This window comes from Rhamphochromis sp. 'chilingali', assembly GCF_963969265.1.
Source record: "Rhamphochromis sp. 'chilingali' genome assembly, chromosome: 6".
Classification (NCBI taxonomy): Eukaryota; Metazoa; Chordata; class Actinopteri; order Cichliformes; family Cichlidae; genus Rhamphochromis; species Rhamphochromis sp. 'chilingali'.
The window spans coordinates 40,914,200-40,929,340 of NC_137933.1; the positions used below are offsets into that span (position 1 = coordinate 40,914,200).

The following is a 15,141-nucleotide window of genomic DNA, read 5'->3' on the forward strand; positions in this document are numbered from 1 at the left end:
CAGCTTCCTGTCTGGATGTTGTCATACGTGCATTGTGGTGTTAAAGTCCATAGAAACCCTGTAGTTACTGTAAAATGTCAGCTAAAATTTCATTTTGATAGATAAAGGGAGAATCAGCTTTAGTAAAATATGGGGTGTTGGTAGGTTGGTTTTTAATAACAGATATATTAAAAACCAACCTACAAGTTGGTTGTAGGTTGTTCAATGATTGTTCATACAAATCGACAGGCTGTAAATTTTAGAGGTACTACAGAAACCGTCTGTTAAGATTTGTATTGTTTATTGTCATTTATGCTTAGAAATTTTTAACTATATATGCTTAGAGGTGCATAATCGATTGTGTAGTGATAGGATGTGTGATCCTTAATAGTCTGCAAAGGCTTGGTGTGCATTCCAGAGTGTTCTGGCATTCACACCCACATCCTGGGAGCATGGGAGAGGTCGTACCTTCTCTTATTGTTTTATGGAAGGATAAACATGTCTATATCTGTTTTAGGCTAAGTGCCTTTTGTTTAGACGAACTGTTGGACTTCCAAACCAGCAGGGTTAGGGAAGTCATTTATGGGGTCACACTCTGACCACACACACACTTACACAACGCACAGGTAAGGTACTCTTTGTGTGTATGTAGACGTCATATGTTAATGAACCTATGTATATTCATGTAACCTCAATAAAAGAGCAGTGTTACGGGGGAGCGGATGAGAGCACCTGGGGTCAAGCGAAGGAACGGCGTTTGTCCAGTTCTCTCCCGTGCATGAGAACCATAAAGAACTTTGCCTACTCGTGTCTTGCTTTGCTGTGTAATTAAATTGTCCTTAACGTTCCAGCAAATAGGTTTATGCTACAAACCTATCACCGTCCTTTACGCCGACACAAACTGCACGGGTATGCAGGAAAAAAAAATCTGCCTGCTAAACTGAAAGTTCTCCAGACCATCAACCACTAAAAACATGTGGCTCAAGTCCTAAAACAAGCAAGAATGAGAATCCTTTGGCAAAAACTACAACAAAACTACAGAAATGTAAACCCTTGGTTCCCAAATGCTTACAGACTGTTGTTAAAGGAAGAACAGTCAACGGTTATCTTAGTATTTTATTATCTTATTATTTTAATCTATTGTATATAGTATCTTATTCTTATTCTATTCCAGTGTTTCTAATTTTTGCTATATAACTTTGCACTGTCCACTTTGAAGGGCGATCGTGGCTCAAGATTTGGGAGTTCGTCTTGTAATCGGAAGGTTGCCGGTTCGAGCCCCGGCTCAGCCTCGGTCGTTGTGTCCTCGGGCAACACACTTCCCTACCGCCTACTGGTGATGGCCAGAGGGGCCGATGGCGCGATATGGCAGCCTCGCCTCTGTCAGTCTGCCCCAGGGCAGCTGTGGCTACAACTATAGCTTCCACTAGTGTGTGAGAGTGAATGAATAGTGGAATTGTAAAGCGCTTTGAGGGGTCCCGAAAAGCGCTACATAAATGCAATCCATTATTATTATTACTTTCTGCTGTAACAAAACAAATTTCCCACATGTGGGACTAATAAAGGTTATCTTATCTTATTAAATACAGGTTTTAGATTTATTTTCAATCAAGGCCCCAACCTGGAGCTCAGTGAGGCAACAGTGTTCAGCTAACAGATAAACGTACAAACTATAGACAATATTACTTTATTGAATATGCAAACAGAAATTAAAAACTGGTCCCATAATGTTAAATGGTCACTTGATTTTAGTCGTTGTTTAGTAAAATGTAAAAAAGAGAAACCAGAAGAACCAGAAGTTCGGTGTAGGAATATGATGGTCTGCATCACTATCATCTGATGCTAACAAACAACCCAAACCAACAAAAGTAAAGAAATGCTTCCACTGCAGAGTCAGTCCCTCAGAAGAAGAAGAGACTTCCTGTACACAAACTTTTTCCTCTTCTATTGTTGCTCTTTCATCAGCTGTGCCTGAGCCTGCCTCCTCATGGCGAGGGCTGTCAAGGCGCAACACAACGTCAGGCAGGGAAAGGAGGCGCAAGCCAGCAGGAGGCGCTCCTCTCCAAACTCTCTGACCATCGCCGGCCGCCGCCATAGGAAGTCGTGGAACAGCGCTTCCTGCTGGGCCAGTGTGCAGAGTGACAGCAAGATGTGGAAGAGCTGGTGTCCGTGGCCGACGATGTCAAAGCGGCCGGGGTAGAAGCGCTCAGGAACGGGGCAAGAGAAGAAGAAGGCGGACAGCATAAACAGCACCACCTGGTGGAAAAATGACAGAAAGCTTTTTGACAGTAGCACAAAAATATACAAATAAGAACAATTTGTGCAATATTTTTACCCAAAATTACTAACTAGTAATAAATATAACTGTTAGGTCTAATAAATCCATGACTAAAGAAATAAGTAAAAGGAACTACCTGCAAGAAGTGCAATGGTAGTGCAGGGCTGCCTGTCCAGCTGTGGGTGGCAAGACGGTGGGCAACAGGGCTGATGTCCACTAGGTAGGCCACACCCATTGGGATCAGCTGGCAGAGCTTCCTGTGAAGGGGGTATGGACGGCGGAAACGAAGTTTTGCATAGCAGCAGGCGGTGCACGAGAGCCACGCAAGGAGGGCAGCTGCTGGGAGGAAGACCTGAAATCCAAAAACCTGATCAGGACATCTGAACATACCGATGGGACGGAAGACTCAAACACAAACCTTTCTAACCATGTTTTCCCTTCCATCTGAACATCCAGGCATCATTGCAATAAGAAATCCAACTGTCCACAAAGTAATCATCAAACCATTAAATAAGCCAACTACAAAACATCCAAATTGTCCATCCATGAACAAACCTGTCCAGCCTGCACTGGGTTCATCAGTCCAACATTCACACTATTCAGTCATCTAATCACCCCACTTTCCAATATCCAACAGTCACAGTATTCAGCTGTCCAACATCCAATCATTAAACTGTCCAACCACCCAGATCTCCAACCATACAGCTATACCCGTCCAACAATCCAATATCCAATTATCAAATTGTTTACCAATATCATTTACAAACCATCCAGTCATCCAACACCCAGTCACTAAACTGTCCACTCATCACACTATTTAACAGTCCATGAGTCAAACTATTCAACCTCCTAGCTCCAGTTGGGAGGTATATCCAGTTGCATCACTGGATATACAGCCATAACAATATCCAGTGATTCAATAATGCAACATCCAACAATCAAATGAACCAAATTCCCAACCATTAAACCGTCCAGGACTCCATTTATTAAACTATCCAACCATCCAGTCATCCAACATCGAATCACTAAACTGTGCAACTTTCACACTATTAAAATTCTAACTACCCAACTATCCAACCATCAAGTTCTCCAACCATACAAACATACCAGTATTCAACATCCAACTACCTAGTATCAACTCGTCTAACTGTTTGACCATCACACCATCTTGCAGTCCATGTATCCAACTAGCCAGTCAGCCTGCTCCCCAAAAATACAACCATATCAATATCCAAACATCCAGCTTTCAGACCATTAAGGTATTACACTGTCCTACAATCCATCTATCCAAAATACAACAATCCAACTGTCCAACAATCACAGTATCCAAACATCCAATGGTTATACTATCAAACCATCCAACTATCCATATACAATACAGTCATCTAACTGTCAGGGGGTGAAAGGCTGATATGTGGAAGTGGACATGAAAGCAGACTCAAGGGACAATAGACTAGCAGTTACTAGCAGACGGGCACAGTGGACTGGAGCAAACTGAGGGCACCGCAAGATCAGGCTCCATCTGTAGAAAAAGAGGGGGTTGGTACCCTAGAGAGGCTTCAAAAGGCAAGAGACCTATAGCAGAAGAGAGAAGTGAGTTATAAGTATATTCAGTCCATGAAAGTTTCCAGTTGGCTCCGAAAGTTGTGCAAAAATCTTCCAATTGTCTTGTTAACGGTTGAAGAAAGTGACAAGTAAAGAAAGCTGCAGCGGAGTTTAGTTCCAGGAACGGCAAAAACAAACTGGACACACAAGGAAACAGCAGTTAGAATTCAACGAGGCAAATAACAAGAGATGGAAGAGCCAAGTTACAGCCGTAGCTGACGGACTGGCAATGAGACAAAGGGTGAGCTGGTCTTAAATGCCAGCCTGCTGATTGCCACTGATGGATCACTGCTGGATGATGCATGTGGAAATGAGCCTCTGCCCTCATGGGCAGATACTGGAGAACCAGAGCCAGCATGGAGAAACACATCAAAACAGCAGACACTCACGCAACCACCCAACCATCACAGAATCCAGCCATCTATCATTCAGTGAAAATACCCAAACATAACACTGTCAGACTATCCAACATGTAACATCCAACTGTCCAACCTCCTGCCTCCATCCAGTCAGTCAGTCAAGACTAAATTTCCACTACCTTACCAGAAAACTACCAGGCCGTCCAAAAAATCAACCAACATTGCAGACGTCCAACAATCAGCCATCAAATATTACCATAGTTCAATATCTGTAAACAAACCTGTCCCAGCATGCTTTGTCTCCAGGCAGTGTTGGAGCTGTACAGGCAGAGAGCCAGAGCGCAGCCATACTGATAGACGGCCACGCCCACATAGTCCAGGAAGAATAGTGAGTAATGCGCCTGCTCTGAGTGGGACTGCAGCAGGTGAGCGGCAGCACTGCAGGAGGTAACACGATGTTAGTTAAAGCTGCAATATTTAAAATGTTTACATTAAACTTCAAACATCATTCCCAAATCAAATATATAGGAAGACTTTGTTATCGTTGGTGACTAAAGAATGAATCACTCACCTGCAGCTGAGGTATGTGACTGCAGAAAGAACATAGAGGACCAGAGGTAGAGAGGAGGCATCCACAGAAAAACCTTCACCTTCAGGACCCTGCAGTCGGAAACCCAGGATTCCCTTAATAGGTCAAAGGTCAGACAACAGGAAGTCAAACAGAATGTCATCATGCAGCAGAAGATCAGAGCATCTGTAAATATCCTACCCCTCCTCGCATGATGGCGAACACCATGAACCTGAGCACCACGAAGGCGGCAGCCAGCAGGTGGCTCCACACATTCAGCGTCTCATTGTGGATCTGGAACAGGCTGAGGGCGTAACACCGCCACGACATGCCCGTGGGACGGTACCCCGTCAGGATGAAGCGCTCCCGAAACAGAGGGGGAACATCCACGTCTCGGACGGTAGGGGGGTTGGATGGGAGGAGGCGGTGCAGTAGAGGGAGGAAGTTAAGACAGAGCGAGGGATGGGCAAACGACACCTGAGGCATGATGGGAGATGACCCAGCTGGATGAGGAGGAAATGATAAGAAGATTCTGTTCTGTTTGATTTGATTACCCCTACAAAATGAAAATCACACTTCAGTAAATTAAATTATAAATTTATTTGGAAGCCAAAAAGCTGAGAGTATTAGCTGTAAAGCTTATATCCTTGTTATGCTTTTATCTGTTGGGAATTCCAGATTATAAAATGTAAAATAAAAGTTTAATGCTGGGAAATGACTGTAATTCAGCAGAGATATTTGTTATTAAAATGTCAAATATTTGTACTTTATCAAACAAATTTCTACCATGAATATACCAGTAAAATGCTCTGAAGTAATTTATTTTAAAACTCTAATTTTCTAAATAAATACATTTCTAAAGGTGATGTTAACATGAAATTCACACCAGATGTAGGTAACAACCCATCCAATGCACACATACAAATAAATCAAACCACAGATGTCCATAAACTAATTTATGTGTAATAATGCAAAATGGCCTGTATTTGTAAAGCGCTTTACTAGTCCCTAAGGACCCCAAAGCGCTTTACATATCCAGTCGTCCACCCATTGGTGATGGCAGCTACATTGTAGCCACAGCCGCCCTGGGGCGCACTGACAGAGGCAAGGCTGCCGGACACTGGCGCCACCAGTAGGCAACGGGTGAAGTGCCCAAGGACACAACGACCGAGACTGTCCAAGCCGGGGCTCGAACCGGCAACCTTCCGATTACAAGGCGAACTCCCAACTCTTGAGCCACGATCGCCCAGGGAAAAAGTATTGAACACATGAAGAAAAGGAGGTTCAAAAAGGCATGGAAATGGCATCAGCTTCAGAAAATCAGTAATTACTGCAAATTAATATCAGCTGGTTCAGTCCCAACTGATGGCCTATAAAAATGGTGTCTCATCACCTAGGTGTCACACAAGTAAACATCTCGTGATGGATAAAACCAGTGAGCTCTCTCAACACTTTCACAACCGTATTTTTGTAAAACATACTGATGGCATTGGATACTTGGCACTTGTGGAGAGCTACAGAAAGACCTGGAATCAACAAGTTCAGTTGTTTCAAAGAAAACAAGTTATGCACTTAACTACCATGGCCTGTATGGACGTTCACCATGCAAGAGTCCATTGCTAAAGAAAAAGCGTGTTGAAGAGCGTTTAAGGGTTGCTGAACAACATTTAGACAAGCCTGTGAAACAGAGGGAGAATATAGTCTGATTAGCTGAGACCGAAATGGAACTCTTTGGATGCCAAAATACATCAAAACACCATGTTTGGAGAACAATAAGCACAGCATATCACCCCAAAAACACCAACAGTCAAGTCTGGAAGTGGAAACATTGTGGCGCAGGGCTGTTTTTCAGCATAATATATTTTTTGGAGCACAAAGCACATTAATCCAAACAAAACTAAGTCAAACTTTACTCAACTCATTCTTCTTGCTTCCTCCACTTCCGTAACATTGATTCATTAATGTTGAATTCTCTCACAGCTGCTCTATTCCCATGTTGTTGCAGTATATTAATGACTAACCTCGTATTGTGGATGGATTATCTCAGTTGTTCTCCTGACTGAAGTTTGGCATTTGTCCCTAACCATCGGGAACCCTCACGTTAATTTTTATCAGGTGGAAAAAAATTAGCGTTCATCCTCCAGCTTCACTGCGTTTATGTTATGCTAACATAGCTGTGTCGCTAGCAATCATGTAGCACATCATTATATACCAGCTAGCCCAACTTCAGTAACCCTACAAACATCACTGCTGTTTAGTTTTCTGTTTTCATTTATGTTGGAAGTGATAGCAGAGCTGTACGTTTGAATTGTTTCAGAAATCTCTCAGTCAGAACATGCTATATCAAGTTTAGGTGGAAGCTAGCGAGCTAACTTCCTGCTAACTCCTAACTAACTCCGTTACATTTAATAAATCCTGTTTTTATGGATGCCTGGATGTTAAACTTAATTGTTACACCTGGTAAAGCAGCAACACTGATCATTTTATTAAAGAAGAAAGAATTTAGACCGTTTTTAACTCTCAGTGTTCGTTTGACTTTGGTACCTGAAGTGGACGGAGTTTTGGACCCCGATTACTCCGCGAGGCTCCTGACTACAGTACCGTAATGCTCCAACAATCCATTAAGCTTAGCAGCTTCGTAGCTTAACAAAGTCGCACTAAATCATTTTTTGACAGATTTTTGAGCGCCGTGTAGCACATAAAATCAGTTTGAGGTCAATAAGCACAACCAGTTCATACATAAGGTGCACCGGATTATAAGGTGCACTGTTGATTTTTGAGAAAATTGAAGGATTTTAAGTGCGCCTTATAGTGCAGTAAATACGGTACTTCATATAAATGAAGGAAGGATGAATGGAAAGATGTACAGAGACATTCAGGATAAAAATCTGCTGCCATCTGCCAGGATGATCCCACAGCCAAGGATTCTCTCAGCTGCTTTCAGAGAAAGAAAATAAACCTGTTAGAATGAACCAGCCAATCAGCTGACCTGAATCCAAATGAAAACCTATGGAGAGATCTAAAGTTCATAACGGGGTCGACAGAACCTTCAGGATTTGAAGACTGTTTGTGTGGAACAATGGACCAAAATCACACCTGAGCAATGCGTGAGACTAGTTTCTCTGTGCAGGAGTTGTTTTGAAGCTGTCATCACCAATACAGGCTTTTGCACGAAGTATTAAATACATTTCAGTAAACGTGTTCAATACTTTTTCCCTATGTTTTTCTAATTAATACACCATTAGAAAGTTTGAATTCTTTGCATCTGTGTACTGCATTGTTTCACATCAATAGCAGCTTAAAAATTTATTTACTTTGAGAATTGGTATTGGTATTGGTATTCAGTACTTATTTTACCCCGCTGTGCATGAGAGGGAAATAAATGTACAGATAGGTGGCAAATAGATTGAGTTAAAAGCAGTCCAACAGCTTTGATTGAAGCTTGTTCAGCTTCAACAAACTTTGGCTTAAAGATGCTTCAAATGCCTTTTTTCTTTGGAAACACTTAAGCTTCAATCATCTCTGTACAAAGGTCAGAGGTCACAGAATCTGAAGGACAAGAAGGAAATCAAACCTACCTGAGCGTCTCCTGGATGTGAGCTGCTCGCTGCTACGCTCCACAACTTATTTTCTACTCACCTCTATTGTTTTCTGTTCGGGTCTTTGGGCCTGCTGTCAGTGTTCAAATCACACACACACACACACACACACATACATACACACACACACACACACACACACACACACACACACACACACACACACACACACACACACACACACACACACACACTCCACAATGTGTTCTTGTTTTCAGCTAATTAGAGCTGATTTCAGTCTGAACAAGTTTTTCTCTGCAGAGGATTTCAGACATCATGAGACTCAGCAGTAATGCACACTTCGCTGCAGCGTGCATGCCAATACACCACCAAATCCTCTACACAGTAACGTCACATTTATTCTCTAAATACGTCAGATTAATAAAAGGAAAGATTAGGAACTTTTCTAATTCGTCCAGTGCACATGATGGTAAATTTGGAGACTAATTCAACAAAAAAAAAATAAAGAGACAAAGCAAAGCAAAACTGTAAACTTCAAGTTTTGTTTTTCTCTTGTTATTTTAGTTACCGGTATATTTCCAAATTCTAAATGAAAACTATTCTATTCTATTTTATTCTCTTCTAAAATAATAAAAATGTAAGATGATAAAATATTTAAGAATGTTGGCCAAAACAAAACTGTAAAAGGTAACAAGCTTTGTAGAAGAATTATGTTTTAAAAAGAGGAGAAAAGCAGTTCTGCTACGCCCACTGGTGGATGGTGAGAGAACTGCAAGTCCACAACTACATGTTTAATTTGTTTTGTGTTTGATTTGTTTGGTTATATTCACACGCCATCATTCAGAGATCAAGACTGTTCCTGTAATGTTACTGTCAAATGAAGTCATGTCTTTCACTGTACAAAATACATTAAAATGTTATTTTGTGCTTGAACAAAAACGAGTAATCATCCAAACCCAGACTTGAAAACAGCATTTCACACAATCAAACACCGAGTTTTATCTGAACTGAAGCTGTTCTGTGGATTTCTCTATCACAGAGAACGCAATGTGCATATATTCACTCTGCAGGGATTCCACAAGGCTCTTTGCTCGGACTACTTTTCTTTGCACTTCATATTAACATGTATCTAAATATTAATATTCCAATGTACGCAGATGATGCAGTAGTCTTCACACAATGACACGCTCAAAATCACACATTCTTATGTCTTACAGAGGCACTGACTCAGGTTCAAGAGTGACTTCAAAATCATTAATTTGACTAATTATTGAACAGTGTGTTGTAACGCACGATCTGATATCGTCGTGTTGGTGTTGTTCCCAGATCATCATACTAAATGTTGTTCCAGGATCAACATTGCAAGTGACCAATCAGAATGTTGTGATGTCATACTTTTGCGACTTCGGGAAAAAAACAAAAAACTGTACTTAAGCTGCGAGAAACCGCCTCTGTCCGCCGATCAACGGACCCTGACCCTAACACTAACCCTAACCCTTTAATAAACGGTAAGCAGAACTGATATTGTCCTTGCAACATTGGAATTTCATAAATGCACGTATGGCTTGGCGCGCAAAAGAATAACGTCACAACAATGTGATTGGTCACTTGCAGTGTTGAACCTGGAACAACATTTTCATGATGATCTGGGAACAACACCAACACGACGATATCAGATCATCCGTGTTGTAACAGTCACAATGGTGTGGTGTCTCTTTAAGACAACCCAAGTCGAGGGTTAATGTTGTCATCCGTATGCGCCACTACTCTGTTTGTTAAGCTGCAGCCGTTCAACCGGGCTTATATGGTTGACGAAGGGAACGTGTATTAAAGAACATGCTGTGGAATTCCCAAAGCCAGCGTGAGTGTGTATTCTTTCGACTATCCTGCTAAGTGTTTTGCCCCTTCCTCTCAACCACTAAACACAACCCGACGTTACAGTGTGATGTTTATGAAACAACTAATGACGCTGTAAACAAGTTCAGTTAACTTTGACTCACTTTGGGCTCGGGTGTAACAGTATGACTGAAAATTTCAACAACAATTTAAAATTTAATTTACACAAATCTAAGCACATCAGGCCATTTCCGGGAAAAAAATCGATAAAGGCAATCTCTTAAGCTTCGATCATTTAAAAAACATGGCAGTTTTATGTATAAAGTTTTATATAGACTTTCCCCAATACTTTCAGTTGATTTATTAGGGGGATTGGTGTTAGAGCTGCTGCTAGAGTAGACAGCGAGGGGCCTGATAGGCGAACCAAATGTGAGTAAAATGTGAGGTCAGTAAAGGGGAGTAACTATTTTGGCACTTCTCAGATCGACGCTGCACATACAATGAAAGCTGATCTCAAGCAAACCAGACTTGTCATCATTTTTTACTCCACGTAGTTTTTATTTGTTTGTGTGTTTTTTATGTTACCTGCACAGAGATTATAGATAAAAATGAAGAGCTGATTCAAATCTGGCACATCTGATGTTAACACGCACTGTGCAGTTTTTAAATAAATACAACAGCAAGAATGAAATGACCAGGTTTCAATTAACTTATTTTTTAGCTCCTTTTATTTCGAAACATTTCTGTTTCCTGGGCTTCACTTCTGATCGGTCTCGGCTCGAACACAGGTGCAGCCGACCGCCACAGAGCGGAACGATGCTTTGTAGCAGCGCCGTCCATTGTGTGAGGTCAGGACCAGAATGTCCTGGTAGACGGGGACTGAGTTCAGGTTGTGTTGGTCCTTCTGTCCTGGGATGGGACTGGAACAAAAGCTGGTACTGCACTCGGCCTCCCAGAGCGTCCTGGGGATTCGGTTTCTGTCCGTGTTTGGCCTGAGTCAACAAACACAGCAACAAGTGAAATTAGACATTTATCAGAGTTGCTTCTGTTTTTACTCATTCAGTCATTTATTCACAAATTCATTCATGAGTTTACTCACGTCCAGTTCCACGGAGACAGAGATCTGCTGTGGATGTCCCCGTTTCCTTCAGTCAAGCTGGTGATCTCAGAGGAGAACGTCAGCATGGTGTCACATTCAGCTGCAGATTCAGTTTCAACCTCGGAGTGAGCGACCCACAATGCACTGCAACATACCTGAATATACAAGATTACCAACAAGTTACAATCTTGGGTTTTACTAAATGCAACTATTTCAACCATTTTTACATTTTTTCTGCATACATATATGTATTCCAGAGCTTTCTGAGCATCCTCAGCCTGTTTGAAACATCGTTCAGTGGTTTCAACTTTTAATCTAGTATGAAGAGTACGAACCTCTTAGAAACTCTTAGTGAAGCTCATCTGTGCAAGTTTCTCAGTAAGTTTTTAGTCTGTACTAGAAGCTTAAAATACTAAAACTAGAATTATTAGTTTCACAGTTTTAAACTCTGCCTTTTAAAGACTGTTAGAGCGTTTATTCCTCAAAGTCCATACGTGTGAAAAAGACAGTCCTCTCTCACTGCTTCCACGTGAAGCGGAGGGTAAGTATCAGCCAATCAAATGCCCTTCATTAACCGATTAATGACCCGAGGGACCACTTCTATATACAGGTGTATATGTTAACACACTCAATGCCACAATCTCCCCAGGAGCAGACATACCAGCAAATTCACCCTGAGCTCAAACCCAAGAGCTCCATGAAGATGCATGGCTGAAAAAGAAAAGAATCAAGCTGCTGCAGTGGTGCAGAGTCCAGAGAGCTGTGCATGAACGAATGGTGCAAACCTCGATGAACTGAAGCAACGCTGTTACCGAGAGTGGACCAAAACTGCTCGGCAGTGATGAGACAGACCGATAGACTCACACAGAGAACAAAGTTCAAATCCAGAGTGAAAATGTGAGAACAACAATTATAGATGTACTATCAACACAAACAAGCTCTTTTTAATTAAGTCTATGCGGATTTAATCCATGGTGTTGCCCAGAGGAGCGTCACCCTGAAGCTGGATGGAAATGCTGGGTTGGACTGTTTTAAAGGAGATTCTGTGGACTCTTCAGAAAAAGCTGGAAATCAAATCCCAAACCTGACATGCTTCGAGCCTCCATCAGCATCTGTTAACCTGAGCGCGCTGCTGAGAGTCTATAACCGTTCCTTAAAGGTTATTTTATTATACTTTTTAGTGAGATGATGACAATTTAAGCAACGACAAACTTCATCACTCTAAACGCTGTTTTAACAGGGTTTAAATTTCAAATCTACAGGGTCGAATAAGAACCATGATAAGCACAAAAAAAGACATGATAGTCCATTAAACAGCAGCAGCCGACACAAAACTCAGTTTTAAATATAAATAAACACAGAGTGTCTGCAGGAGGACGATTTCACGGAGAGTTTTAGGACGGGATGAACTATTACGCGTCACGACTGTGTAACTATTTGGTAAAAATACCAAAAACTGTTATAGTTGATTAAATATTATGTTAGCCACACAGATTATAATTATTATAAACCCGGTGAGCCGTACAGGAGATTATCTGGAAACGTGAAGTAAAACATTACTTTATTAAAAGCGTTTTCTGACCAGTTTAAATTTACTCACCTGCCTAAAGACCCGCGCTGGGTCCAGTTCTGGAAAGCTTGACACCTGCGCTGCACACCTGACTCTTCTAGGCCAGCTAACGACATCTCTAAAAGACTGCTTGGAACTAGTTTCTGTTTGCGACACTTTTCATGTCCATCCATTAAATGAACCCAGTAAAACCTTTCAGCCGCTGCTGGTTCTTCCAGTCTGATCAATTTCACAGTCAAACTGCTAAATTTGCTTTGCGCTGGAACTTCTCACCAGTCATCCCCAATCTAACCTTTGCGACTATCAGCCGTGAGTAATTTCTTGCATGTAATTTCCAGCAGACTAATATAATCTGGCTTTTCATCTTTCAGTCGCAGTAAACAGATGATCAGAGTGAACAAAGCCGATGCTCACCAGCAGAGTGTAGACGCCGTGCCTCAGCAGCTTCATGATGTTGCTCTGGTCCTGTCCAGCGTCTGTGTGCGACTGCTCTCAGATCAGCACAATTTATGCTGATCAGATGTGATCACGCCTGATCTCTGAGATGATAACAGCTCAAGAAACAAAACGGGAGATTCCTGTTATCTCTGCAGACCATCTGAATCACACGATGAAAGCCTGACAGGCGGTCTGTCAGATGAAAAGAACACGTTTGCTGCACTGATAACATCTATGACAGAAAAACAGGAAAAACGTGTAAAACAGCAGAAGCTGAATTTTATTTTCAGTGTGGCAGGTTTGGTCGCATTAATTTAAAGAACAGAATTTGTTTTAATGACAACAGATTCTACTTTTTTTATTTTCTGTAATATAGTGTCCACGGTTTGCATTAAATGTGTTAATAAGTGTACGCTCAGCTTCTCTCTGATGATCTGAGATCATCACTGATTTCTTTATTTGGTCATTTCCTTCAGGCACAGCAAACTCTGGTCTTCCTGCTAAGAATGTAGGTGTTCTCCATGCTGTCTACCTGAGCAGAAACTACATATGTTCAATTTTAAGAAGCATTCGCGATCAGAGACGTCCTGAAGTAATTTGTTTGGACAACAGCTCCATCCATTTTCCTCACCTACGATCATGGTGGTGGGGAAAGTTCTCCCAGCTGACAGAGAGCAAAAGATCTCAAACACCTGGAGACAGACGCACCTACAGCCAGTTTACGATCGTTAGTGAGCATGTCTTTAGAGCGCGAGGTGAAACCTGCAGAGCTGCAAGCAGAAGGTTCAGAGCTTCCAACCCTGACCAACACGCCGCTCTGCTCCAGCACACTTATCTTTATCCTGATCGATTGAAATTGATCAAAAAAAATTATCTGATTGTGTTCATGCACTGCTTTTGCAACTGATGTATCTCAACAGGAAGCAGGTTTCATATCTGCAACATTTATCTAACCTAAATCTAACCAAGTTTATTCTATTTGATAAGGTCCCTCCAGCTTCCAGAAGTGTTTCTGGTCCTCGTTAAATAATGAAATCATCACATGTGAGAACGGAGAGATGACAAATGGTGTTCAGGAAGGTTAGAAAACTGGGAAAGTTGTGTCCGTGGACATAAAACTTGTGCGAGGCTGCGATGTGCTTTCTGAACTTCTGATTTGTAATAAAAAATAAGAAGCAATGTCGTTCAGAAGCTGCTTTTCCACATTCGCGCTGCTTCTCATCGTGCTTCCAGAGGTTGGCCGACAAAGAAAGTTTGGAAGAAGGTTTGCTTTACAGATACGTAGAAGACTTGGTTGGCTTTGTGTCGAGGTCTGCAGTCCTGTGGTGTCATTCAGGAGTCCTTTGTTCTTTATCTCCTGCTGACTCTTTCCTCTGAAATAAAAGGCATAAAATCCCCCCAAAAGTGTCTTCAAAGTGCACGCTGCCCTGAATTTTACGATGTTGTTTCGTTAGTAGTTTCTTATCTGTTCGATCCATCATCTACCGTGAGAATTCAGCTCCCCGCGTGGGATCATTCCAGTTTATCTCGTCTTTATCTGCATCTTTTACTGTCAGCACATCAGCAAAACATCTGATCTAAATATCTGTTTCCTCTTTGATAATCACCGTATCTGTTTATTCTGTAAAGCTAAAGTTGGGTGTTTAATCATCGCGGTGGGAAAAAAGGCTCTGATTATTTCAGTATATAAGATAAGATACAGTAAGGTCCATAAGCATTTGGACAGAGACTTTTTTCTAATTTTGGTTCCGTACAGTACCCCAGCGGAACAACTCAGATGTAGCTGAAATGCAGACTCTTAGCTTTAATTTGGTGGGTTGAAATAAAAAATGTGAGGGAGCTAAAGTAA

General features: G+C 41.6%; 2 protein-coding genes across 2 annotated transcripts; both read right to left on the reverse strand.

The window, feature by feature from the left end:
* Positions 1 to 1,923: 1,923 nt before the first annotated feature.
* LOC308398905 (membrane progestin receptor beta-like) lies at positions 1,924 to 5,281 on the reverse strand (the record flags this gene model as incomplete). Its single annotated transcript, XM_080885772.1, has 5 exons — positions 4,991 to 5,281; positions 4,793 to 4,905; positions 4,503 to 4,659; positions 2,394 to 2,609; positions 1,924 to 2,235 (listed from the first exon to the last, which is right to left on the reverse strand). The coding sequence occupies exons 1-5, from the start codon at positions 5,273 to 5,275 to the stop codon at positions 1,924 to 1,926; spliced, it is 1,083 nt and encodes a 360-aa protein (XP_080741898.1). The 5' UTR covers positions 5,276 to 5,281.
* A 5,475-nt stretch (positions 5,282 to 10,756) lies between these two features.
* Positions 10,757 to 13,363, reverse strand: il17a/f2 (interleukin 17a/f2). The gene is made up of 3 exons (XM_080885543.1): positions 13,269 to 13,363; positions 11,285 to 11,439; positions 10,757 to 11,177 (listed from the first exon to the last, which is right to left on the reverse strand). Exons 1-3 carry the CDS (start codon positions 13,302 to 13,304, stop codon positions 10,943 to 10,945), a joined length of 426 nt encoding a protein of 141 aa, XP_080741669.1. The 5' UTR covers positions 13,305 to 13,363; the 3' UTR covers positions 10,757 to 10,942.
* Between the last annotated feature and the right edge of the window lie 1,778 nt (positions 13,364 to 15,141).

What these genes read in the sequence shown, in the direction of transcription:
- il17a/f2 (XM_080885543.1), bottom strand. Translation starts at nt 13,304, where the DNA reads ATGAAGCTGCTGAGGCACGGCGTCTACACTCTGCTG. An exon ending in ACGGCGTCTACACTCTGCTG is followed by an intron (nt 11,440 to 13,268) that starts GTGAGCATCGGC and finishes TTGTATATTCAG; the next exon opens with GTATGTTGCAGTGCATTGTG. An exon ending in CTGTCTCCGTGGAACTGGAC is followed by an intron (nt 11,178 to 11,284) that starts GTGAGTAAACTC and finishes TTGTTGACTCAG; the next exon opens with GCCAAACACGGACAGAAACC.